The sequence below is a fragment of the Anolis carolinensis genome, chromosome 4 (genome assembly GCF_035594765.1).
Source record: "Anolis carolinensis isolate JA03-04 chromosome 4, rAnoCar3.1.pri, whole genome shotgun sequence".
Taxonomy (NCBI): domain Eukaryota; kingdom Metazoa; phylum Chordata; class Lepidosauria; order Squamata; family Dactyloidae; genus Anolis; species Anolis carolinensis.
The window spans coordinates 16,443,355-16,462,908 of record NC_085844.1 but is presented as its reverse complement, the minus strand read 5'-3'; the positions used below and the strand labels follow the sequence as shown (position 1 = coordinate 16,462,908).

The 19,554-nt window shown below is 40.4% G+C and overlaps 1 protein-coding gene across 1 annotated transcript in view; it reads left to right on the top strand.

Moving 5' to 3' along the window:
* Positions 1-19,554, top strand: part of nsmce2 (NSE2 (MMS21) homolog, SMC5-SMC6 complex SUMO ligase) — a 223,567-nt gene that overhangs the window by 200,268 nt on the left and 3,745 nt on the right. Inside the window, exons 5-6 of the mRNA XM_003219395.4 lie at positions 7,789-7,892; positions 9,382-9,488. Coding sequence (XP_003219443.1) covers positions 7,789-7,892; positions 9,382-9,488 — 211 coding nt within the window. The remainder of the gene's footprint in view (positions 1-7,788; positions 7,893-9,381; positions 9,489-19,554) is intronic.

The window sequence follows — 19,554 nt, the reverse complement described above, 5'->3', positions numbered from 1 at the left end:
TTCAAACTGTAAGAATCATAATAATCAAATGTGATGGGGAGAGTAGGCATCCCATCTGAATACAGTATGCATCCAGCCTTTAAAAAATACAGGATGCATACTGATATAAACAGATTATATCCCAATGTGATCAGTCCAAGCAACCAATGAGGTGGTCATAAGCCATGTGCATCTCTGCTGAAGCAAAGGGAGGAGCTCTGTTTGGCATTGCTTTGCTGCTTTTACAGTGCTGTTACTCTACAGGTCAGCTTGACACATACTGAGTAGCATTGTGAAGCAACTTCATTCCTGTTTCTCAATTTGATCAGACTACAAGGGATAGTAGTATGAAGCTGTTCCATACTTCAGATGGATGTTATTCCTAACATTTGACTAGAATTTGTTCTCTTTGGATTTTCTTGTAACTGTGCTGGCATGTAGCCTATAGCCTTCTGGAGCAATGTAAGACTATACTTGAAATTTCAATTAGCAGCTCATCTTCTGGTCGTGGAAAAAGCCTGTGTCTCGTAATGCTCATTTCCCAACACGTTCTGATATGACCTACTCACTCGTTTTATCTTGTCGAATCTTCTTGTTGTGTGGGAACACAAAGAGTTGCAAAAGAAGTGAAATTGTTTGCTCACAAATAAAATCGGAGTTGAAACTTGCAAACACCCTCTGGTTTCTACACTTTCCATTTTGCATGCTTTTTGAAAGACCTCCTAACCATAAACATAAATACTGATCCCAATTTTGTGGTGTGGCTCTTTGGATGCATCTATACCATAGAATCAATACTGTCTTCTGACACTACTTTATCTGCCTTGACTCAATGCCATGAGCTCCTGGAAGCTGTAGTTTGGTGAGGCACCAGCACTCTTTGGCTGAGAAGGATAAAGACCTTGAAAGGCTACAACTCTCATGAGACCATAGCATTGAGTTGTTGCAGTTAAAATGATGTCAGATTGCATTAATTCAACTGTGTAGAAGATGTACTCTGTGTCTCCATCATGCTTCTTTTGCCATGGAGAACTCTACATCTTTATGCTTTGCAATTGCAAAAAAATAAAAAAAATAAAGCCAAAACAAAACAGTATCACTCCATATATGTTAATAATAAACGTATGTACAACATTGCTAAGTTTTCTTGGACCTGTTTTGTGTGTATGTGTGTGGATCCTATATGTGGATACATGCAGAAGCTATGCATTATGTACAAAATAGTCTGATTCCAGTGCGGGGGAAAGGTGTAAATTATGTAGAATTATGGCCCGAAGATTGGGGGGGGGGGGGGGTATTGGTTTTTTGGCCTGTGACCCTTATGCTTCACTGCTAAACACCCTAATGGCATTTCAGTGTGTAACTAAGCCATAAGACAGGCAAAAATCCCCTTTTCTTAGTATGAGGAAAGGATGAATGATAGTGAATTTCTGCCTGTTGCTCAGGAAGGTGGCAGCCCTTTGCAGCAGTGTAGGTGTTTGTTTCTTTCTCTAGGCAGATGTTCCCTCTTCCAGCTATTTTTATGTAGCTGCCTCTAGGACATTTTCTCTCTGCCAGGGATCACACCTACACTGTAGAAACCAGGTAATAAAACATCAGGTCTTTCCCTTTCATTCGCAGTCTGCTGCATGTCAGACTTCCCTATTAAGATGAGTTTCCCAGGAAGACAAGTTGATTTGTTTTTCATATGCAAGATCTTGATGAAAGCAATGGGGTGACCATCCTAGAACTGTGAACAAGTTTCCCCCCAAAGAATGAGAAAAGAGACTTGACATTTGTTGTTGTTAACTGCCTTCAAGTCAACGTTGTGAATGAGAGACCTCCAAGTCACCTTATCCCCAACAGCCCTGCTTAGGTCAGGCAGACTCACTCTCTTGCTTCTTATCTCCAGTCATTCATTTCTAATAGATCCCGAAGCTGCCTGGAGCTGTGTATCTGCTCCCCAGCAAAACTCTAAGCTGAGTGGCAGTTGTGTGGGAGGAAGCCTGGTCAGAGATATGTTCATTGTTTTAATGCATTTTATTCATGCTGTTGCTCAAGTGTGCTTCAGAAGGAATGGTTCCAGCTGCTGCCAATAAAAAGGACATTGCTTCTTTGAGGTTTTCAGATAATAGATGTGTTATAAATATTTAAAATAAAATAAATGTGTTACCTTTTAAAATAATAATAATAATAATAATAATAATCAGCAGCAGCAGCAACAGCAGCAGCAGTGGTTGATGGCTCCTATGTCAGTGGGGTGATGAATTCACTCCAGGTTTAAAGTTAGATTGAGTGGACTTACCTAAGGTGCTGAACCTAGCTTGAAATTAGAGTTCCACAAACTGATTGGATTCTATGTTGGATGTTTCCCCCCTTTCTACCTAAGAAAACTAGTTCCAATCTAACTAGATAGTACTGGTAATATAGTCTATGTGTGGCTTGGTCATTGGGCCACAACTAAGGAAACCAGGGTTTGCATCTCCACTCTGCCTTCTGTGGTGTTTTTTAGATTATTTTTTTTGGTTGCGTTTTAAGTTTTATATGAATCTTTTTTTTAGTTGTGCTCTCTTTTTAAATGATTGAAAGTCGACTTTTATTATTTGTTTATTTTGTTTATATCTCACTATTCTTTTCAGTGAGATTTAAAGCAGCTTGCAACTTCTGCTCAAAAAGGGCAAAGTGTACATTAAAGAAGTAAATACAGACAAATTGGGACCTTTTTAATCGGAAGCAGATATTGACAATACACATACTTTGTTCTTTTGCTCTTCAATTTATTGAGCGTAAGCATGGTTTGATTTATATATGGTAGATCTTTTCCATCTCACGCTTGCTCCAAGGAACAAGCGTGAACTTGCTACCTTCTTCCTTTCTCAATTGTCCTTAATAATAACTCTGTGGGATTGTTGCATTATGCTCAGATCTTGAGAAAGCCACTTTTTGGAGTATAAATCTTACTATCCATGTTGATGATGGACATTTTGGGATTGGTTCAGAAACTAATTTTACTGAGCTCTAAGTAGAGAAAGAGATCCAATCAGCTTCACGGCTTATAGCATTTGAACCCAAGTCTCTCTACGTTTTTCAATGCAAGACCTGAAAATCTCTGCAAGGTGACACCTATGCCACCATGATGTCCCATTTTTTTCACTTGGAAGCCCCACAGTCTTCAATATATTCTGGGATCATCATGAGCTATGCATTGTTTGCTTTGTTTAATACTATCTGTAAACGTTTGGTTAGCCAGCATCTGTCAGAGTTTCTGTCTCGGAGGTGTTTGGCCACACTGAATGATTAGGAAATGAGAGAAAATGATTTATTCAGCCCAGGGGAGGGGAGGATGAGTCTCTAAGCCAGAGATGTTGTATAACAGACGTGGAGCCATTTTCCGTTCCATTCAACCATTGAAGTTGTATTCTGCAAAACCCGTTCTTGTTTACCATTTCTGCTCTGACAGATGGAACGGGCTTAAGCTGGAGCAACAAAGCATGGCACCCACATAGAAAGGGCTTGAATCATCAGTGCAGGTTTACAGCTCTTTATTGAAATTCAGCCAGAAATTCAGCCAGAAAGGCTTCCTGGAAATGCAGGATGTAGAATATCAAAAGTCCAGTTTCTGGGAGGCTTCACTCAAGACACACTGAAATACACAAACAACCCAGCAACACACAGACAAACAATTAGATATGTACATAGGCGTGGAGAAGAGAAGGTTGAGAAGGGACGTGATAGCCATGTTTTAATATTTGAAAATATGTCACATTGAGGAGGGGCAAGCTTGTTTTCTGAAGATCCAGAAAGTAAGACACAGAGCAAGGGATTCAAATTGCAGGAAAACAGATTCTATCTAAACATTAGGAAGAACTTCCTAGTGGTAAGAGTTTTTCAGCAGTGGAATATGCTGCTTTGGAGTATGATGGAGTCTCCTTCTTTGGAGATTTTTAAACAGAGGCTGAATTGCCATCTTAAGCTGCTCTAAGTCTCCCGTAGAAGAGATAAAGCAGGGTATAAATAATAATATAATAAATAATAATCTGTCAAAAGAGCTTTAGTTGTGTATTCTTGTATGACAGAATAGGGTTGGACTGGAGAGTCCTTGGGGTTTCTCCCATCTTTATGGGTTTTTGATAAGTGATCTAACAGAAAGGTTGGCACCAGAGGCAAAAACAACATGCAAAGAATAGGGATGGCTTTCTATATCAAAGCTTCTTAAACGTTTTCACTCGTGACCCCCTTTCACCCAAGATGCGTACCTTTATGTGAACCCAGGTGTATATTGTAGGTACATAAGATAGTTATAAAAATCAGCTATTTATTGATAATAAATCAGTATTTGCAAAAGGATTGTTAAACAGTCTGATTTTCCTTTTTATGGATTACAGCTGAAGCATTTTCTGCAGTCTACTTGTAAACACCACACAACAGATTCATATGAATCTGTTGGCCACAAAGTGAATTTCAGAAATTTTTTACTGTTACCAAATTTTTCATGACCCACAACATTGAGCTAAAGGGAACCCATTTGGGGTGGGGACCCACAGTTTAAGAAGTAGTCATCTATATCACACATAAGAAGCCAAGAGCATTTCATCCTATTGTATTTTAGCAAACCTTCTAGTCAGAACAAAAATGTCCACATACGAAATAAAACAAGCAAGATCATATAGGTAAATCTTGTAAAGTAAACAAAAACAAAATTTGAATTTTCTGAAGACCACTTGAAGTCTTCTAAAGCACACCCAAAAATCATTATTTTTCTGCCACCTGCTTCAACTTTTGCAATAAAGTCCATTTTTGTGGCCAAATGTTCTATGCTTTAAAACAGTGTTTCTCAAACTTTGCTCCTCCAGGTGTTTTGGACTTCAGCTCCCAGAAATCCCAACCAACTTACCAGCGGCTAAGAATTGTGGGACCTGAGGTTCAAAGGAACTCAGTTTGAGAATCAAACTTTTAAAAAACATGCTGGGGATAGCTGGGTAGGCAAGTTGATATGCTTTCTCCTTGTCTTTGTATTGCTGCTCAAACATGTTCATTATGGAATCTGGAGGCAGCTGCTGTTTAATTTTCCTGCCATAAACAGGCATATGCAGCTACAATAGGATCCGTTTCTGTTTACTTTGCCTGCTACTGGCAGGCATACAGAGTTTACAGTAGGATCAGCTAGAAGAGAATCTTATTTTCCCTGTTTAAGCTTTATTGCATTCATTGCATTTCAGCTCCAGAAGTCAGTGCTTCTCCTGTCCTTCACCATTTGCCCAAAGCCAATGCTGTTAAAATGTTTTTCTGTTTTGTGGCAGAGGGTTGGCCTGGATGGCCCACAAGGTCTCTTCCAACTCTATGATTCTATGATTCTGTTCTGTGATTCAGGCTCAGTTTTCAGCACTAACCTATGCCATTATTTAGGAAAAACGTGAAAACATCTCTTTTTTGCAATGCAACTCCAAACGTTGACCATGATGGATGGGTCAGTTTCATAGTCCGAAATAATAAACTTTCCAAGCTCTAAAGCATATTGAAAACCTGAAAGAGGAGACTCAGATTTTTGTCCCAATGTTCTAGTACGCCACCAGAGGCAATTTTTAATTTGCATTGGACAAAATAGCCATTTACAATCCTTTACAATCTATTGTATTAATAAATTTGAAGGAAAGGGCATGGTGTGTTGATTCTGCTGATAGCTCAAAATACTCTGTAGTCGTGTGTATCTTTATTTAGGACCTGCTGCGACAGTCCTGGAAGTTTCCATCGCTCTATTTAGTGCTGCATTATACAAAACTATTCTGGGGCTAAAACGATCATAAAAATTATGGAAGGGAGATGACACAGATATCTCTGGCTTAATCTAGGGCTTGCCTCCATCTGGCGAGCAGCTGAAAAGGCCCACGTGTATGGATCCAGAGGGACTAATTATAATGTCAGAAACATATGGATAATGTTATACTTAGGACACAGCTGAAGCTGCCCTCTTTGCAGCTTTGGAACCTGCTCACCAGATGCAAAATGCCCCCATCACCTATTGTCAAAGTTGCTTAAAGGCATAGCTGGAATTGAGATTACAACCTTCATGGACCAATTTGCCAATCTGTATACATCACACAGCTAAAGTTTAATTAAATTTCGTTTTCTAAGAAACTTTCATAGAACACAGGTGGATAATGTGTAGATCCACAGACTATTTGCTGTTCTGGGGAGCTCTGAGGAGGTGGGGAAACATATGACCTGCTAAAAAAATTGGGACGAAGGGACAGACGTGACCATAAGTCCACTTCTGCTCTTGAAAATAGGTTGTAATTTTGTCTTAAGTTAAACAGTGTAGGGCTATAACCGATTTACAAGGTTTATCCCTTCTAAAGACTCCCAGAGGAAACAGTTCATCACAATTTGTGCCAGTAAGGGGGCAATCTCGCAGAACTGTGCATATACATAATGCCATGAATATATCTTTGGACCTGGTCCAGCTGCTGATGCTGTATGGTCAAAGGGCACCTCAAAAACCCTTATGACCTATTAAGATGATGAAAGAGAAAAGCAAGATTTTGTCTCCCTTTTCAAGACCAGATCATGGTGTTAAAGGATAGGATCAGTTCTTAGACCAAACCTGTTGAAATTAATGGAACTTTAGATGGTCACTACTAACTTACGGTGACCCTGTGAATAAGAGACATCCAAGACACAGCTATCAACAGACTTGCTAAGTTCTTGCAAATTTAGTCTATCCGCCTGTACTGTGGTCTTTCTTTTTTATGACTGCCTTCTACTTTACAAAGTGTTACTATTTTTCCAAATGAGTCATATCTTCCCATGATCTGTCCAAAGTGTGATAGTCTCCGTTCAGTCATTTTGGCTTTTATGGAAAGCTCAGGCTGTTCTTAAATGTATAGTTGTCCCTCCATATACATGAATTCTGTTTCAGGGGTTCCATCACCCACACCTTGAAAATGCCCCCTTCAAAAATCCAAAAAGCCAATCTTTTGCTATTTTATAGAAGGAACACAATTTTCTATGCCATTGTATATAATGAGACTTCAGCATCCATGGATTTCGGTATACACAAGGATTCCTGGAATGAAACTCAAGCAGATTCTGAAGATGCACTGTCTTTGTCTTTTGGCAGTTCATTGCATCTTTAGAATTTTCCTATAATACGGTATTTCAAGTGGGTTGATTTTCTTGCAGTCAGTTTTCTTCATTGTCCAGCTTTTACAACCATGCAGATAAATGAGAAATATCATGGCATGGACAATCCTGATTTTGATATCCAACATTGTATGTTTACATTTAAAGATCCTGGAGGGACAAGCCTTTATTTGCAATGTAAGCAGGTTTTGATATCATCTTTTCCATTTTATTGTCTTTTGATGGTGACAAAATAAGGCTTTCTTGTTGGCTACTTTCTATTGAATTTCCTTCCAAAGAGACTAAGTTGAATCTTTCCTGGTTGCCCTTCTGATCAGTATTTATATTAATGTGCTTTGCATTCATTTATATATTCATATTATTGATAGTGTTTGTGTTTTACTGTTACTACATTGGCTATGTATGTTTTCTTGTACCATTTTAGTTAATCTTACCATGTGTCAGAGTGACTCTCAGTTTTGGGAAAAAGTCAGGATATAAATATAGACAGATGGATCAACAAATATGCTGTCCTAACAAGGATACACACAGCTAAATCATGCTCGCTGTGTTTCTAGGTGACTCTGAAGAACAAAGGAGATCTGGATTTAGACAGATCAATAAAAATATGTTCTATAACAGCACTGACTCACTTAACATTAGTAGCCATGTTCTTACTGAATGGCCTTTCCCCATCTTTTCATATTATAGTCGGTGTCCATTCTGATCCAGAAGAGATCCCAGACCTTGAACTGGTTGATGAGGATATTGCGGTGACAGAAAGTCAGGTGAACTTCATCTGCCCCATCACACAGGTAGGTCACATGTGCTGCTGGGACCAGATCTCGGAGACTGTTCATTACTTCTCTCCATATTTTGTAGCATGAAATATTTCCCAAGGAAATGCACCTTCGAATTAAAGCTGCAGGATTTTAAAAGGAATGTCTCTAAAGATGATGCCTAGTGATTATTTGTTTTAAGAAGAAAATCATGTCTTCTTCAACGCTCTAAGGCTGGATCTACAAAGCAGTTCAAAGCAGATATAATTTGGATTCAGAAACTGGATTATATGGTAGTGTAGATGCATCCAGTTTAACTGTATCCACTCTGCAGAATTATAGCAGTTTGACACAACATTAACTACCATGGCTCAATATTATGGAATTCTGGGATTTGTAGTTTTGTGAGATACAGAGCTCTGGTGCCAAAATAAACTACAAATTCTAGGATTTCATATGATAGAAAGGTAGCAGTTAAAGTGTTGAACCTCTACAATAATTCTGCATTGTAGGTGATCTGTTTGTTGCTTTTCCATACCGCATCAGCTATTTTAGTCAAAGTTCAGAATGGAATACTTTTGATAAGTGTTGCCTTTTGGAAATTGTCACCTTCAAAAAGAGGGAAAGTTCACGCTTAAGCAAAAATTATCTGTGATCATATGAGTTATTCAGTCACAGCTGGGTTCGAATGATGCATGGAGGATGCAGTTTTTAATTTGTGACACGTATTTTAATTACGGTATTTTAAACAAGTCTTAAAATTAGTGTTTCAATTGGTCTGATTGTTTCTTTCTTTTTAAAAAAATTGCACAACATACTGTTTTGACAAATATTGTAAACTGGTATGGGTTCCATGCTTAGAGAAAAACAGGACATAAATCCAATGAAACCAAACAAATAGAGCCCTCGGTGGCACAAAGAGCTAAACCCTTGTGCCGGCAGGACTGCTGGCTGAAAGGTCAGTGGTTCGAATTCGGGGAGAGCAGGGTGAGCTCCCGTCTGTCAGCTCCAGCTTCCAATGCGGGGACATGAGAGAAGCCTCCCACAAGATGGTAAAACATCCGGGCATGCCCTGGGCAACATCCTTTCAGACAGCCAATTCTCTCACACCAGAAGCAACTTGCAGTTTCTGAAGTTGCTCCTGACACAAAACAACCCAAACAAATGAATACAATAATTATTATTTAAACGTAAGAAAAGAAGATGTGTGCATTTAATATGTTCATTCCTACTTTCTGACTTTAGCTTCCTCCTGCCCCACATCTTCCTTTCTTCTGCTTTGTTAACTTGGCCTCTTCAGTCCTAATGTTTCCTCCTCCTGCCTAGCTTTAGAATGGAAGCTCTGTGCATAAGAGCTTATATGATTCTATCGATGCATATCTCATGCCATAAATCACTACATTCATTGACAGGGTTTAATAAAGTCACCACCCATAATAATGAGCCCTTTGGTGGTGGGATGATGGGTTGCCGGTGGTGTAGATCTTGATTTGGACAGTCTAATGTACTTTATTAATTATTGCAGAAGGAGATGATGAACCCAGTCAGGAATAAAGTCTGTGGTCACACCTATGGAGAAGAAGCCATTCTGCAACTTCTCCGAAACAGGGAGCAACGTAAGAAGAAGGTCTGGTAAGCAATCACAACCATGTAGATGAAGGATCCTCCTTAATTGAGAACAGTGCTTGAGGAACCTTCTTTCTAGATTACACCTCCAAGAATCCTCCAGCCTGCCTGGACTGAATTACCAAATGCAGAGATCATTGCAATTACCAAGGCAATTACCATGAGTCCAAGAGAGAAACCAGTAAGGTTATATCATATTCAAAACTGGCTATTCTCCTTTGCAGTGGACCCACTATATCCATGGCGGTTCAGTTCCGGGACACTGCACAGATGAGACAAAAAACCAAATTATTGTGTCCCATATTATTAAATGGTGGCAACATCAATGTGCACACTTCAACATGTTCATATCACTGCCATTCAATACGGTGGGGGGCAATGATCAGCATGCAGGACTCATGGATCCAGAGTCATGTAATAATAAAAGTGTAGAGTGGAATTCAGCAATTTTCTTATAGGAAATCTACATGCTAAGAAATGTCATTTGCATTGTGATGAATACAGCCATGATTATGTGATTGCAGTATTCTGGTTTGTTTGTTTGTTTGGAATTATTTGACTTTGTTAACCACCCTAGTGAACATTTTTTGGAAGACTAGGTTATAAATCCTTTTGATAAATTAATACTGCAACCTACCCCAACCCACATTTCCTGTAATTACTCAGTTCAGTGAAGGGTTCATGTGTTCTTTGAGATGTTCACTGCCATGGATATACCTTCAAAATCTAAATAGTTGGCTATATGCTGGGTGGGAGTAGGACTTGAGGGCAACATTTGTTTCTCCAGTCTGTGAGCCCTCATTGACCCCTTGTGCCCCCCTCAGTTTTGGAAGTGTGAATTGACCAATTACACTTCCCTAGAAAGTGCAAGCAGACACAAGGTGTCACATTCTTCCTGTCTGTTTTAGACCTGTGGATAGGGCCTTATTTATACCTCCACTTCTGAAATGTGCCCTCCCTGGACTTCCAACTATAATCCAGTTTGAGAAATTGCATGCCTAGAAATTTCCTAGGGTCTGGCTGGAATATTGGGAATAGGGGGCATTGAGAGGAAGGGATGACCCCCAACCCCTCTTTCACATGTGTCAAACTCAAGACCCGCAAGCTGAATTTGGACCAACATGCCATTTTATGTGGCCCTCCAGATGCTGGACTACAACTCCTGCAATCCTCATAATTAGACATCTTGACTAGAGCTGATGGGAGTTGTAGTACAATAACATGTGGAAGGCTGTTGTTTGTTCTGTTGAATCAAAATAGTGGGGTTTGAATTCAAAGACAAGGCTTGTGAATATGATGTCTGATGTTATAATGTCCCTTAACCTTTTCCCAGCCTCGGAAGCACAAGTACTGTTGGGTTGCAATTCCCATTATTCCCAGTTTTATGGTGGATAATCAAAAGTGAGGGGAGTAGCCATTTAATAACATCTGGGCACCTAAACTGGGTAAAAACTAAAGAGCATGGACCACTATGTAAAATAATTATAGTTGGTGCTCTGTAGCCACGGATTCTCCATCCATGGATTCAACGGCCTTTTGAAAGCAACCATAAGGCTGATGCAGCCCTTGATGAAAGTGAATTTGACATCCCTACTGTACATTACCCAACTGTTCTGATCGGACAGCTGCAGTCTTCACTTTTTCACTTGCATTTAAAATGTTCTGGCTTCTCTGTCCTCCTCCCATCTTTTCTTTTTTGTCCTCAGTTTGCTTCAGTTGCTGAAACATGAATTCAGAAAGTTTGCATTTGATTAATTCTGCAGAGAGGGAGAGGAAAGGATGGGATTTTGCCCTTTCCAATAAGCTTAGAGGAAACTTCTATATCTTCTGTGAATACATATGGTCTTCCTCACTGATAACTGTTGCTGTCTTGAACACACTCTAGTGTTGTTTGGCTCCATGTGAAATTTTGGCTGGTGTGAAACTCCTAGTCTTATGCAGTTAAAGGCTTCTGATGGATGTAAACTCAATATACTTGCTCTAATGAGCAACTATGCATGGTTAGAATCAGTGTGGCATATAGATCAAAAGTCAGAATTGACAAGAAAGTCAAAAGTACAGCCATATGTTTCCATGTGACCATGCATGGCTGGCAGAGGCCAAAAAATACACAAAAAGGAAATGGTTATGTAAGAAACAGTCCAAGAGGTACTGTGAGGAAGTAGGGGTCATTTGAAGTGCCAGTATGAGAAGGCAATTAGAAAACCCAACACGTGGCTTGTTGACAGCATTCATCCTGTTGATCTGTCTGCAATTTCAACCCCAGATTTTGGATAAGGATGTGAAGCTATCTTGTTAGTCTACTCTTGCTGACATTCTGAGTTTAGCCTTGCTGTGTCAACATGGAGAGCCTGGTCCTTGGGGATTCTCCAACCTCCTCAAGAAATCTCAAGTCTGGTATTTGATCAAGATGCCAGAACTGTTTGTTTTGTGTCATTCCTTTGATGTGTGCGCAAACAATAATTTGCACAAAACTCAGGCTTTAGCCCAGAACTGTTGACCTGAACCCTGTCAGTAAACCCAACCAGACTCATTAAAACATTTGCTTCCTAGCTGTGATTATCCATACCATTGTATTCCCCGTTTCTGTGTACGGTTGTGAAAGCTGGATAGTGAAGAAACCAATAAGAAGAAAATCAAACTCACTTGAAATGAGGTCCTGGAGGAGAGTTCTACAGACACCGTAGACTGCCAAACAGACAAATAGAGAATGCAATAATTTTTAAATATTCAATCATTTCTTAGTTACTGTAATATTTATTTGGTATTTATTTACGACATTTTTACTCCACCTTTTTCAATCCTGAAGGGGGCTCAAGGCTGTTTTACAACATAGGTAACTATTTGATGCCTTTAAAAACAGTGTACAATAAAATAAACATTTAAAATAGAGTTATAAAATACAATTAAACAATTAAAAATATTTAGAGCAATACCAAACACAATCACGTGATCCATAAACATAGTTCGGGTCCTTCCAATAGTCATTGCACATCTTTTGTATCTATTTATTGCGCCAGTTCTCCAAAGGCTTGGTTACAAAGCCACGTCTTCACTTTTTTAACGGAAAGTCAGGAGGAAGGGGGCCGATTTATCCCCAATTTAATCCCCAATTTAATCTCCAATTTAAAACCAGTAAAACCATTTAAAATAATGCCAACCAAACAGATGTGCAAGCTGGAGAACACTGGCCTAAATCCAAAAATCATTAGAAGATTCCTTGGTGTCAAAATGATACCAGTATTGGCACCAGTTGAGCCTCCAAGGGACGAGTATTTCACAAGTACGATGACACCACAGAGAACTTCCTCTTTCCTCCCTATTATTGCACTTTCCCATACTATATAATTTCTTGAAATTCTCAGAAACCTGTTTAGATTTCTCAGAAATCAACATCAAATAGAAGTTTGGCACTGTAATGTTTAGAACATAACCAGAGGTCTGGAAACTAAGCCTTATGAGAAATGATGTAGGGAATTGTGTGTGTTTCACCAAGAGAAGAGGAGAAGAGAAGAGCGAGATGGTATGATAACTGTCTTTAAATATCTGAAAAGATATAATGTAGAACAGTGGTTCTCAATCTGTGGGTCCCAGGTGTTTTGACCTACAACTCCCAGAAATCCCAGGCACCCACCCTGGCTTCCTTCAAAAAGCTGCTTAAAACCTGGCTCTTCCGCTGCGCCTTTGGATAACTGAGCCCATAGCTATAGTAGTCGCACAGGCCACCTCTTTGACTTGAAACACTGCACTTTATTCCTCTGCCCCAAAGCATCTTAGAATATCACATTGCATTTTAGTTCTAGTGGTCCCTCCAGGCCATCCTCTCCTCCATCCCAGTGGTCTTTTTTTTTCCCTCTTTCTTTGCGGATTCATGTTATTTGAGTGATTATATTCCTTCTGCTTATGTGATTGTTTTAGTCAATTGTTATGTTTTGTTTTCGTTTCTAATTCTTATAGCGTTTTATAGTGTTTTCAGTGTTTTATTGTACAATGTTTTATGCTGATTTTATATTGGAAACCGCCCTGAGTCCCTTTTGGGAGAGAGGGCGGTATACAAATAAACTTTTACTTACTTACTTACTTACTTTACCAGCTGTTAGGATTTCTGGGAGTTGAAGGCCAAAACATCTAGGGACCCACAGGTTGAGAACCACTGATGTAGAAGATGGGGCAAGCTTGTGTTTTGTGTCTTCAAAGACTAGAATATAACTCAGTGAATTCAAGCTACAAGAAACGAGATTCCACCTGAACATTAGTAAGAAGCTCTTTCCTGTAAGAAACATTTGACAGTGGAATAGGCTGTTTCAGAGGGTGGTTAAATAGAATTGGGTGGACATCTTTATCCTGCATTCCTGGGGATTGGCCTAGAAGGTGGCCCTTGGGGCACCTTCCAACTCAAATGATTCTGTGATAAGATTTGGAAGGTTTACCATGTGAGAATGAATCAAGTCAAGATGACCTTAAACCCATCTTAAAATGGCTCTGTCAATCTTGATAGCTGATACAATAATGTCCCCTTTCATCCTTTCTCCCTCCTGTCCAGCCATGGCAGCTGGTGCAACCTATAATTTATGTCTTGAGTGTAATTAGCATCAAGTGCAAAATTAAAGTGAGTCAAGCAAGGATACGGATGGAATATCAGCCTACATCGTTTAGGTGAGGCTGTGTTCCAACTCGTTTTTGGGAACGTTTGGAATATTACTCTGGAGCAAGTAAAAATCAGTTTGCTATAGGGAAATTTCCCCCAAAGGAACAGTCTCTCCCATTCCAGCCCTGAGCCCCTCCAGGCTGCTTAGGTGTTTACTGTTGAATGTCTGCAGCATTATTCAGATTTGCCTCTCTGAATTGGCCAACATAGGAGTCCATGGGGTGGGGAAGTGAAATTAGAGTTTGGCCCTAAAGTAAAAGTATACTTCAGATACGTACTTAGCATTGCAGAAGCTGAGTGTCTGAAACATGTTGATGCTTAGGCCTCATATGTGTTGGATCACATTCCCTTAATAACTTTGTCTTGTTGTGTGCTTTCAAGTAGTTTCTGACTCATGGTGACCGTAAGAAGAACCTTTCAGCCAAATTTCTTCAGAGAGGGTTTGCCCTGGTCTTTCTCTGAGGCTGAGAGACTGTGACTTGCCCAGGATCATGCAGTGGCTATTTGTGGATTACTGGGGATTCAAACCTTGGTCTTCCAGAGTCCAACTCCCAAATCACGCCAGCTTTTCTCAATGTGCACTTTTACCTATTTGCTATTTGCAAAATGCAAACATCTTCCAATTTCTTCCCTATTCACCCATCTCTGTATACAGAAACATATTGTAAGATGATGTCCCTTATATAAAATGGAAAAATCAAGGCTCAATTTTCTGGATTTTGGAAGGGTGGGGTATTTTTTAACCTTTGGTTAGTTGAATCCATGGAGACAGAACTCTGAGCTCTAGCTGTAGTATACAGACATGTACGATTATGTGGGTAAATGCATGCAATGAAAATGTAAATGTTTATTTAAAAGAATAATAACAAAATGCAATGAATTTAGGATTGAACATATTAATAACTATCATAAGCTAAAAATAGAGACGATTTTGGAAAAGTTGCTTTTTTTGAACTGCAGTGTTTTTGTCATCCCAAAAGTAATTCCTCCAAGCCTCGATATACCACCCCCAGAATGTTCACTTGACTGAATGCTCAGATTTCTGTCTAACCTAAAATCAAGGTGAGCTCATTTGTTGCATAGTAAGCTTTCAAGTTAGCATTCTGTGTGACACATCAGTCTTCTATGCTTCTAAGCACCATTCCCCCTCCAAGGTGCGCAGACTAATAGCCCATGGGATTGCAGTGTGCCTCTGTATATAGGTCAGAGCCTGGAAAACCTACTTTTCTGGAGTACAACTCCTAGTTTCTCCCACGTTGAAATTCAAATAGGTCTCAGATGCTAAACAGGGTCAGCTATGGTTTGACCTTAGATGGGAGACTTCCAATGAATATCATGTGCTGTATACACATCTTAGATCTTATATCTTAGAGGTAGGAACTGGGAAAACTACTTCAGAGTATTCTTTGCCTAAGAAAACCCTATGAAATATAATCTATGGGGTCACCATATGTTGATGGGCTTCCTGGAGGCATATACATGGAGATAGATATGTGTGTGTGTGTGTGAGAGAGAGAGAGAGAGAGAGAGATGCCAAGTACTTAAATTTTACTATCTATATATATAAAAGAGTGATGGCATCAGGGCAGCGGACAAAACAACAAAACTACAGGCCACCCAACCTTGAAATTTGACAACACAACCCATCATCCACGGCTCTAGGTTGATACAACAAAAAGAAAAGAAAAATAAAGTCCTAATTAGAGGGAGAGGAATAATTGTTTTTATCTAATTGCTGCCAGTTAGAAGGCTAAGCTCCGCCCACTTGGTCTCCTAGCAACCGACTCACCCCAGGGGACAGGCAGAGTTAGGCTTCACTTAGGCCTCTTCCACAGATTATCTAATTAATATCGCAAAGAACACCACTCTGAAAACAAGGGAATTCCAGACAGGAAACAATCCGGGCCAGCTAACACCTCCCAACAAAAAATTCACTCAGGGAGAAGACAGCCAGGCTTTAAAGCTGCAAGGCCATTACATCCTAATCATTTTCCCTAATTGCAGCATTCATACTTGCCTCCAACAGACAAAAAAAAATCAGAAACATTGTATATTCACAACCTTTAGGAAATAATATCCCCTGATGGCACAGAGTGTTAAAGCGCTGAGCTGCTGAACTTCTGGACCGAAAGGTCGCAGGTTTGAATTGGGGGAGCGGAGAGAGCCCCCACTGTTAGCCCCAGCTTCTGCCAACCCAGAAGTTCAAAAACATGCAAATGAGAGTAGATGAATAGGTACCGCTCCAGCGGGAAGATAACGGCGCTCCATGCAGTCATGCCGGCCACATGACCTTGGAGGAGTCTACGGACAACGCTGGCTCTTCGGCTTAGAAATGGAGAAACCTTTACCCTTTATCTTAATGACCACCGATTCTTCAATACTTTATTTCCCATACCTCCATACTTCGCGTGACTGGGCACAGCTAGTATACTATAAAAGTACTGTGGTACTAGTGTGCTTTGAATAAAGTGTCAACCACTGCATGACCTTGGGAAAATCATACTCTCTCAGCCTAAGTGCAAGGCAGTGGAACACCTGAGTGACAAATCTTGAGAAGAAAAGCCTACCATGGGGCTGCCACAAGTCACATAACAACACCAACAGCAGCAACACCCTGAATAGCACCCTGAATCTATTTACTATGGTCCAAAGTATTCCCCTGAACCAGGGATTGTTTACAGCCCAGGCTCCTGCTTGTCCTGTGTAAATAACCCCTTTGCAGCTTCCTGCTTGTAGCTTTTGAGCAGCTGAGCATAATCTCTGTGCTGAGGAAGCATCGCTGCTTCTGTGTCATCCAGATCCCTTTTGACTTGAGGCTTTTCGAGGCACTTTACCAGAATTAATTAATCCTGGCAAAAACATGTGCCAGGTAAATAATAATTATCCTAACCCTCTTTGTAGACTGGGATGGGAGGGAGGGGGGTGAAGGAGAGAAAAAACCCAAACTGTGAGACTTCTCGGTTTGCCCAAGGCAAACACAACAGCCGGAGACACAGCAGCAGGGAAGGAAAGGCATAATAAAGGCTGGCTCCCATTGATGAGTGCTGAGTCCAAGGCAAAATGCCCTCCCAGGCAGAATGTGCCTCTTCTGAAGGAAAGGGCCTCACAAGGGTGCCATTAGTGCTCATTGTGGCACCATCCAAATGTATTATTTTTCATCAGATTTTTTTTTGTTTTTACTATGGATTGTTTAGAATTATAAAGCAGATAGAAAGAATAACTTTTTTTGTATAGGGCATAATTAAATTGCAGAACTCACTACCGAAAGAGATAACAGTGGATGCATCTATACACTAGAATTGATGCACTTTAACTGCCATTGCTCAATTCTATGGAATCATAGGAGTTATAGTTTTACAAGGTGTTTAGCATTCTCTGCCAAAGAAGGCTGGTGCCTCACCACGTTACACATCCCAGGATTCCGTAACATTGAGCCATGGAAGCCAAAGTGGTATCAAACTGCATTGCTTCAACAGTATGAATGCACCCAATGGCTACCAACTTTTTAAAAAAAGGTATATACATTTATGAAGGTTAGGTTCATTAGGTATTTGTCAGGACATAATTGCCAACATGACTTGACAGTGAAAAAGATCTTGGAGTCCTCATGGACAGGAAAGTGAACATGAGCCAACAATGTGATACAGCGGCAAAAAAGCCAATGATATTTTGGCCTGCATAAATAGGAGTCTAGATCCAGGGAAGTGTCTAGATCCAGGAGTGTCTAGATCCAGGGAAGTCATGCTACCCGTCTATTCTGCCTTGGTCAGATCACACCTGGAATACTGTGTCCAATTGTGGGCACCGCAATTGAAGGGAGATGTTGACAAGCTGGAATGTGTCTAGAGGAGGGTGACTAAAATGATCAAGGGCCTGGAGAACAAGCCCTATGAGGAGCGGCTTAAAGAGCTGGGCATGTTTAGCCTGCAGAAGAGAAGGCTGAGAGGAGACATGATGAGGGCCATGTATAAAGATGTGAGGGGAAGTCATAGGAAGGAAGAGCAAGCTTGTTTTCTGCTGCCCTGGAGACTAAGACACGGAACAATGGCTTCAAATTACAGGAGACTTCACCTGAACATTAGGAAGAACTTCCTCACTGTGAGAGCTGTTCAGCAGTGGAACTCTCTGCCCCGGAGTGTGGTAGAGGCTCCTTCTTTGGAGGCTTTTAAACAGAAGCTGGATGGTGGTCTCTCAGGGGTGCTTTGAATGCAATTTTCCTGCTTGGCAGAATGGGGTTGGACTAGATGGCCCACAAGGTCTCTTCCAACTCTATGATTCTATGAAAATCAGTTGCAATTGTGGTGGTGGTGGTAGTGGGCCTTCAAGAAAACTCTGAACACATTGTTGTAGGTTTTTCTTGGCAGTATTTATTCAGAGGTGGTTTTCTCTGACACTGAAAAAAGTATAATTTTCTGAAGGGTAGTCTCCCAGACCCCAAGTCCAACATTTGAGCCACTATTGGAAAACGTAGGATGGACGGTACAGTTGCATTCATCTTCTGTTGATAGCTCTCCTATTGGCAATGACTCAATCACTGTGACAGCAGAATATTAAATTAGAAGTATCTTCAATCTGAGCCAGCAGGACTCTTCTTATGTTCTTAGAGCCTTCATGATATTGCATGACACACACAATTTTCTAGGATTTCAATCCCAATTTGCTTCTTGCATGTTGGACTCTAGTGCTGCTTTGGTTAGTAGCCACCCTGTAAGTTGAAGGAATGGCGTGAACTCTGCTGCAAGGGGATGTCACTATTTTACCAAGTTGTGCTTGAAATATCTGGCTTCACTTTGGATGTGGTCCAGCAAAACATCACAACAACCTCTCCAGGATCACATGCACTTCTCCTCTGCTGCCAAAGACACAATAATTGCCGTGTCTAGTCAAGGATTATGATGGAGCTGGTAGTTTTCTAACTTCAAGTCCCATAATTCTCCCAACAGGAAGTAGGATGCGTTATTTTCAATTCAGGCCAGGGTTGCTGTTCATTTTATGTTATTTATTTGTTGCATTTGTATGCTGGCTTTCTCCCAGAGTGGAACTCCTTTCCTCACAAGAGATTATTTCTCATCAGAAAGAGAAAGGGGGAGAAAATGTGAACCATTGTTTACGGACGAATATGAAATGCCCCACAAGCTACCTTGGAGTATTTCCAAAATCCATCAGGTGCCCTTAAAAAGCTGGAATGGATTTTTGGATGAGTTGAGTCCTTTCCAGTCCAATCCCAACATAAGTGGTGATTGAAATTCTCAACATACCACTTGTTTATGCCAGTGTGCCCTTTTTGCTGCTCACAGTCTTTAGCAAGCAAATGGACTCAGCCTTCTCCTCCAAAGTCTTGATAATGGAAGTGTTGCATAAAGGTTTCCCTGGCCTCATCCTCACTCTGCCAAAGGGATCTTGAGTTGGAAAGAGAAGGGAATC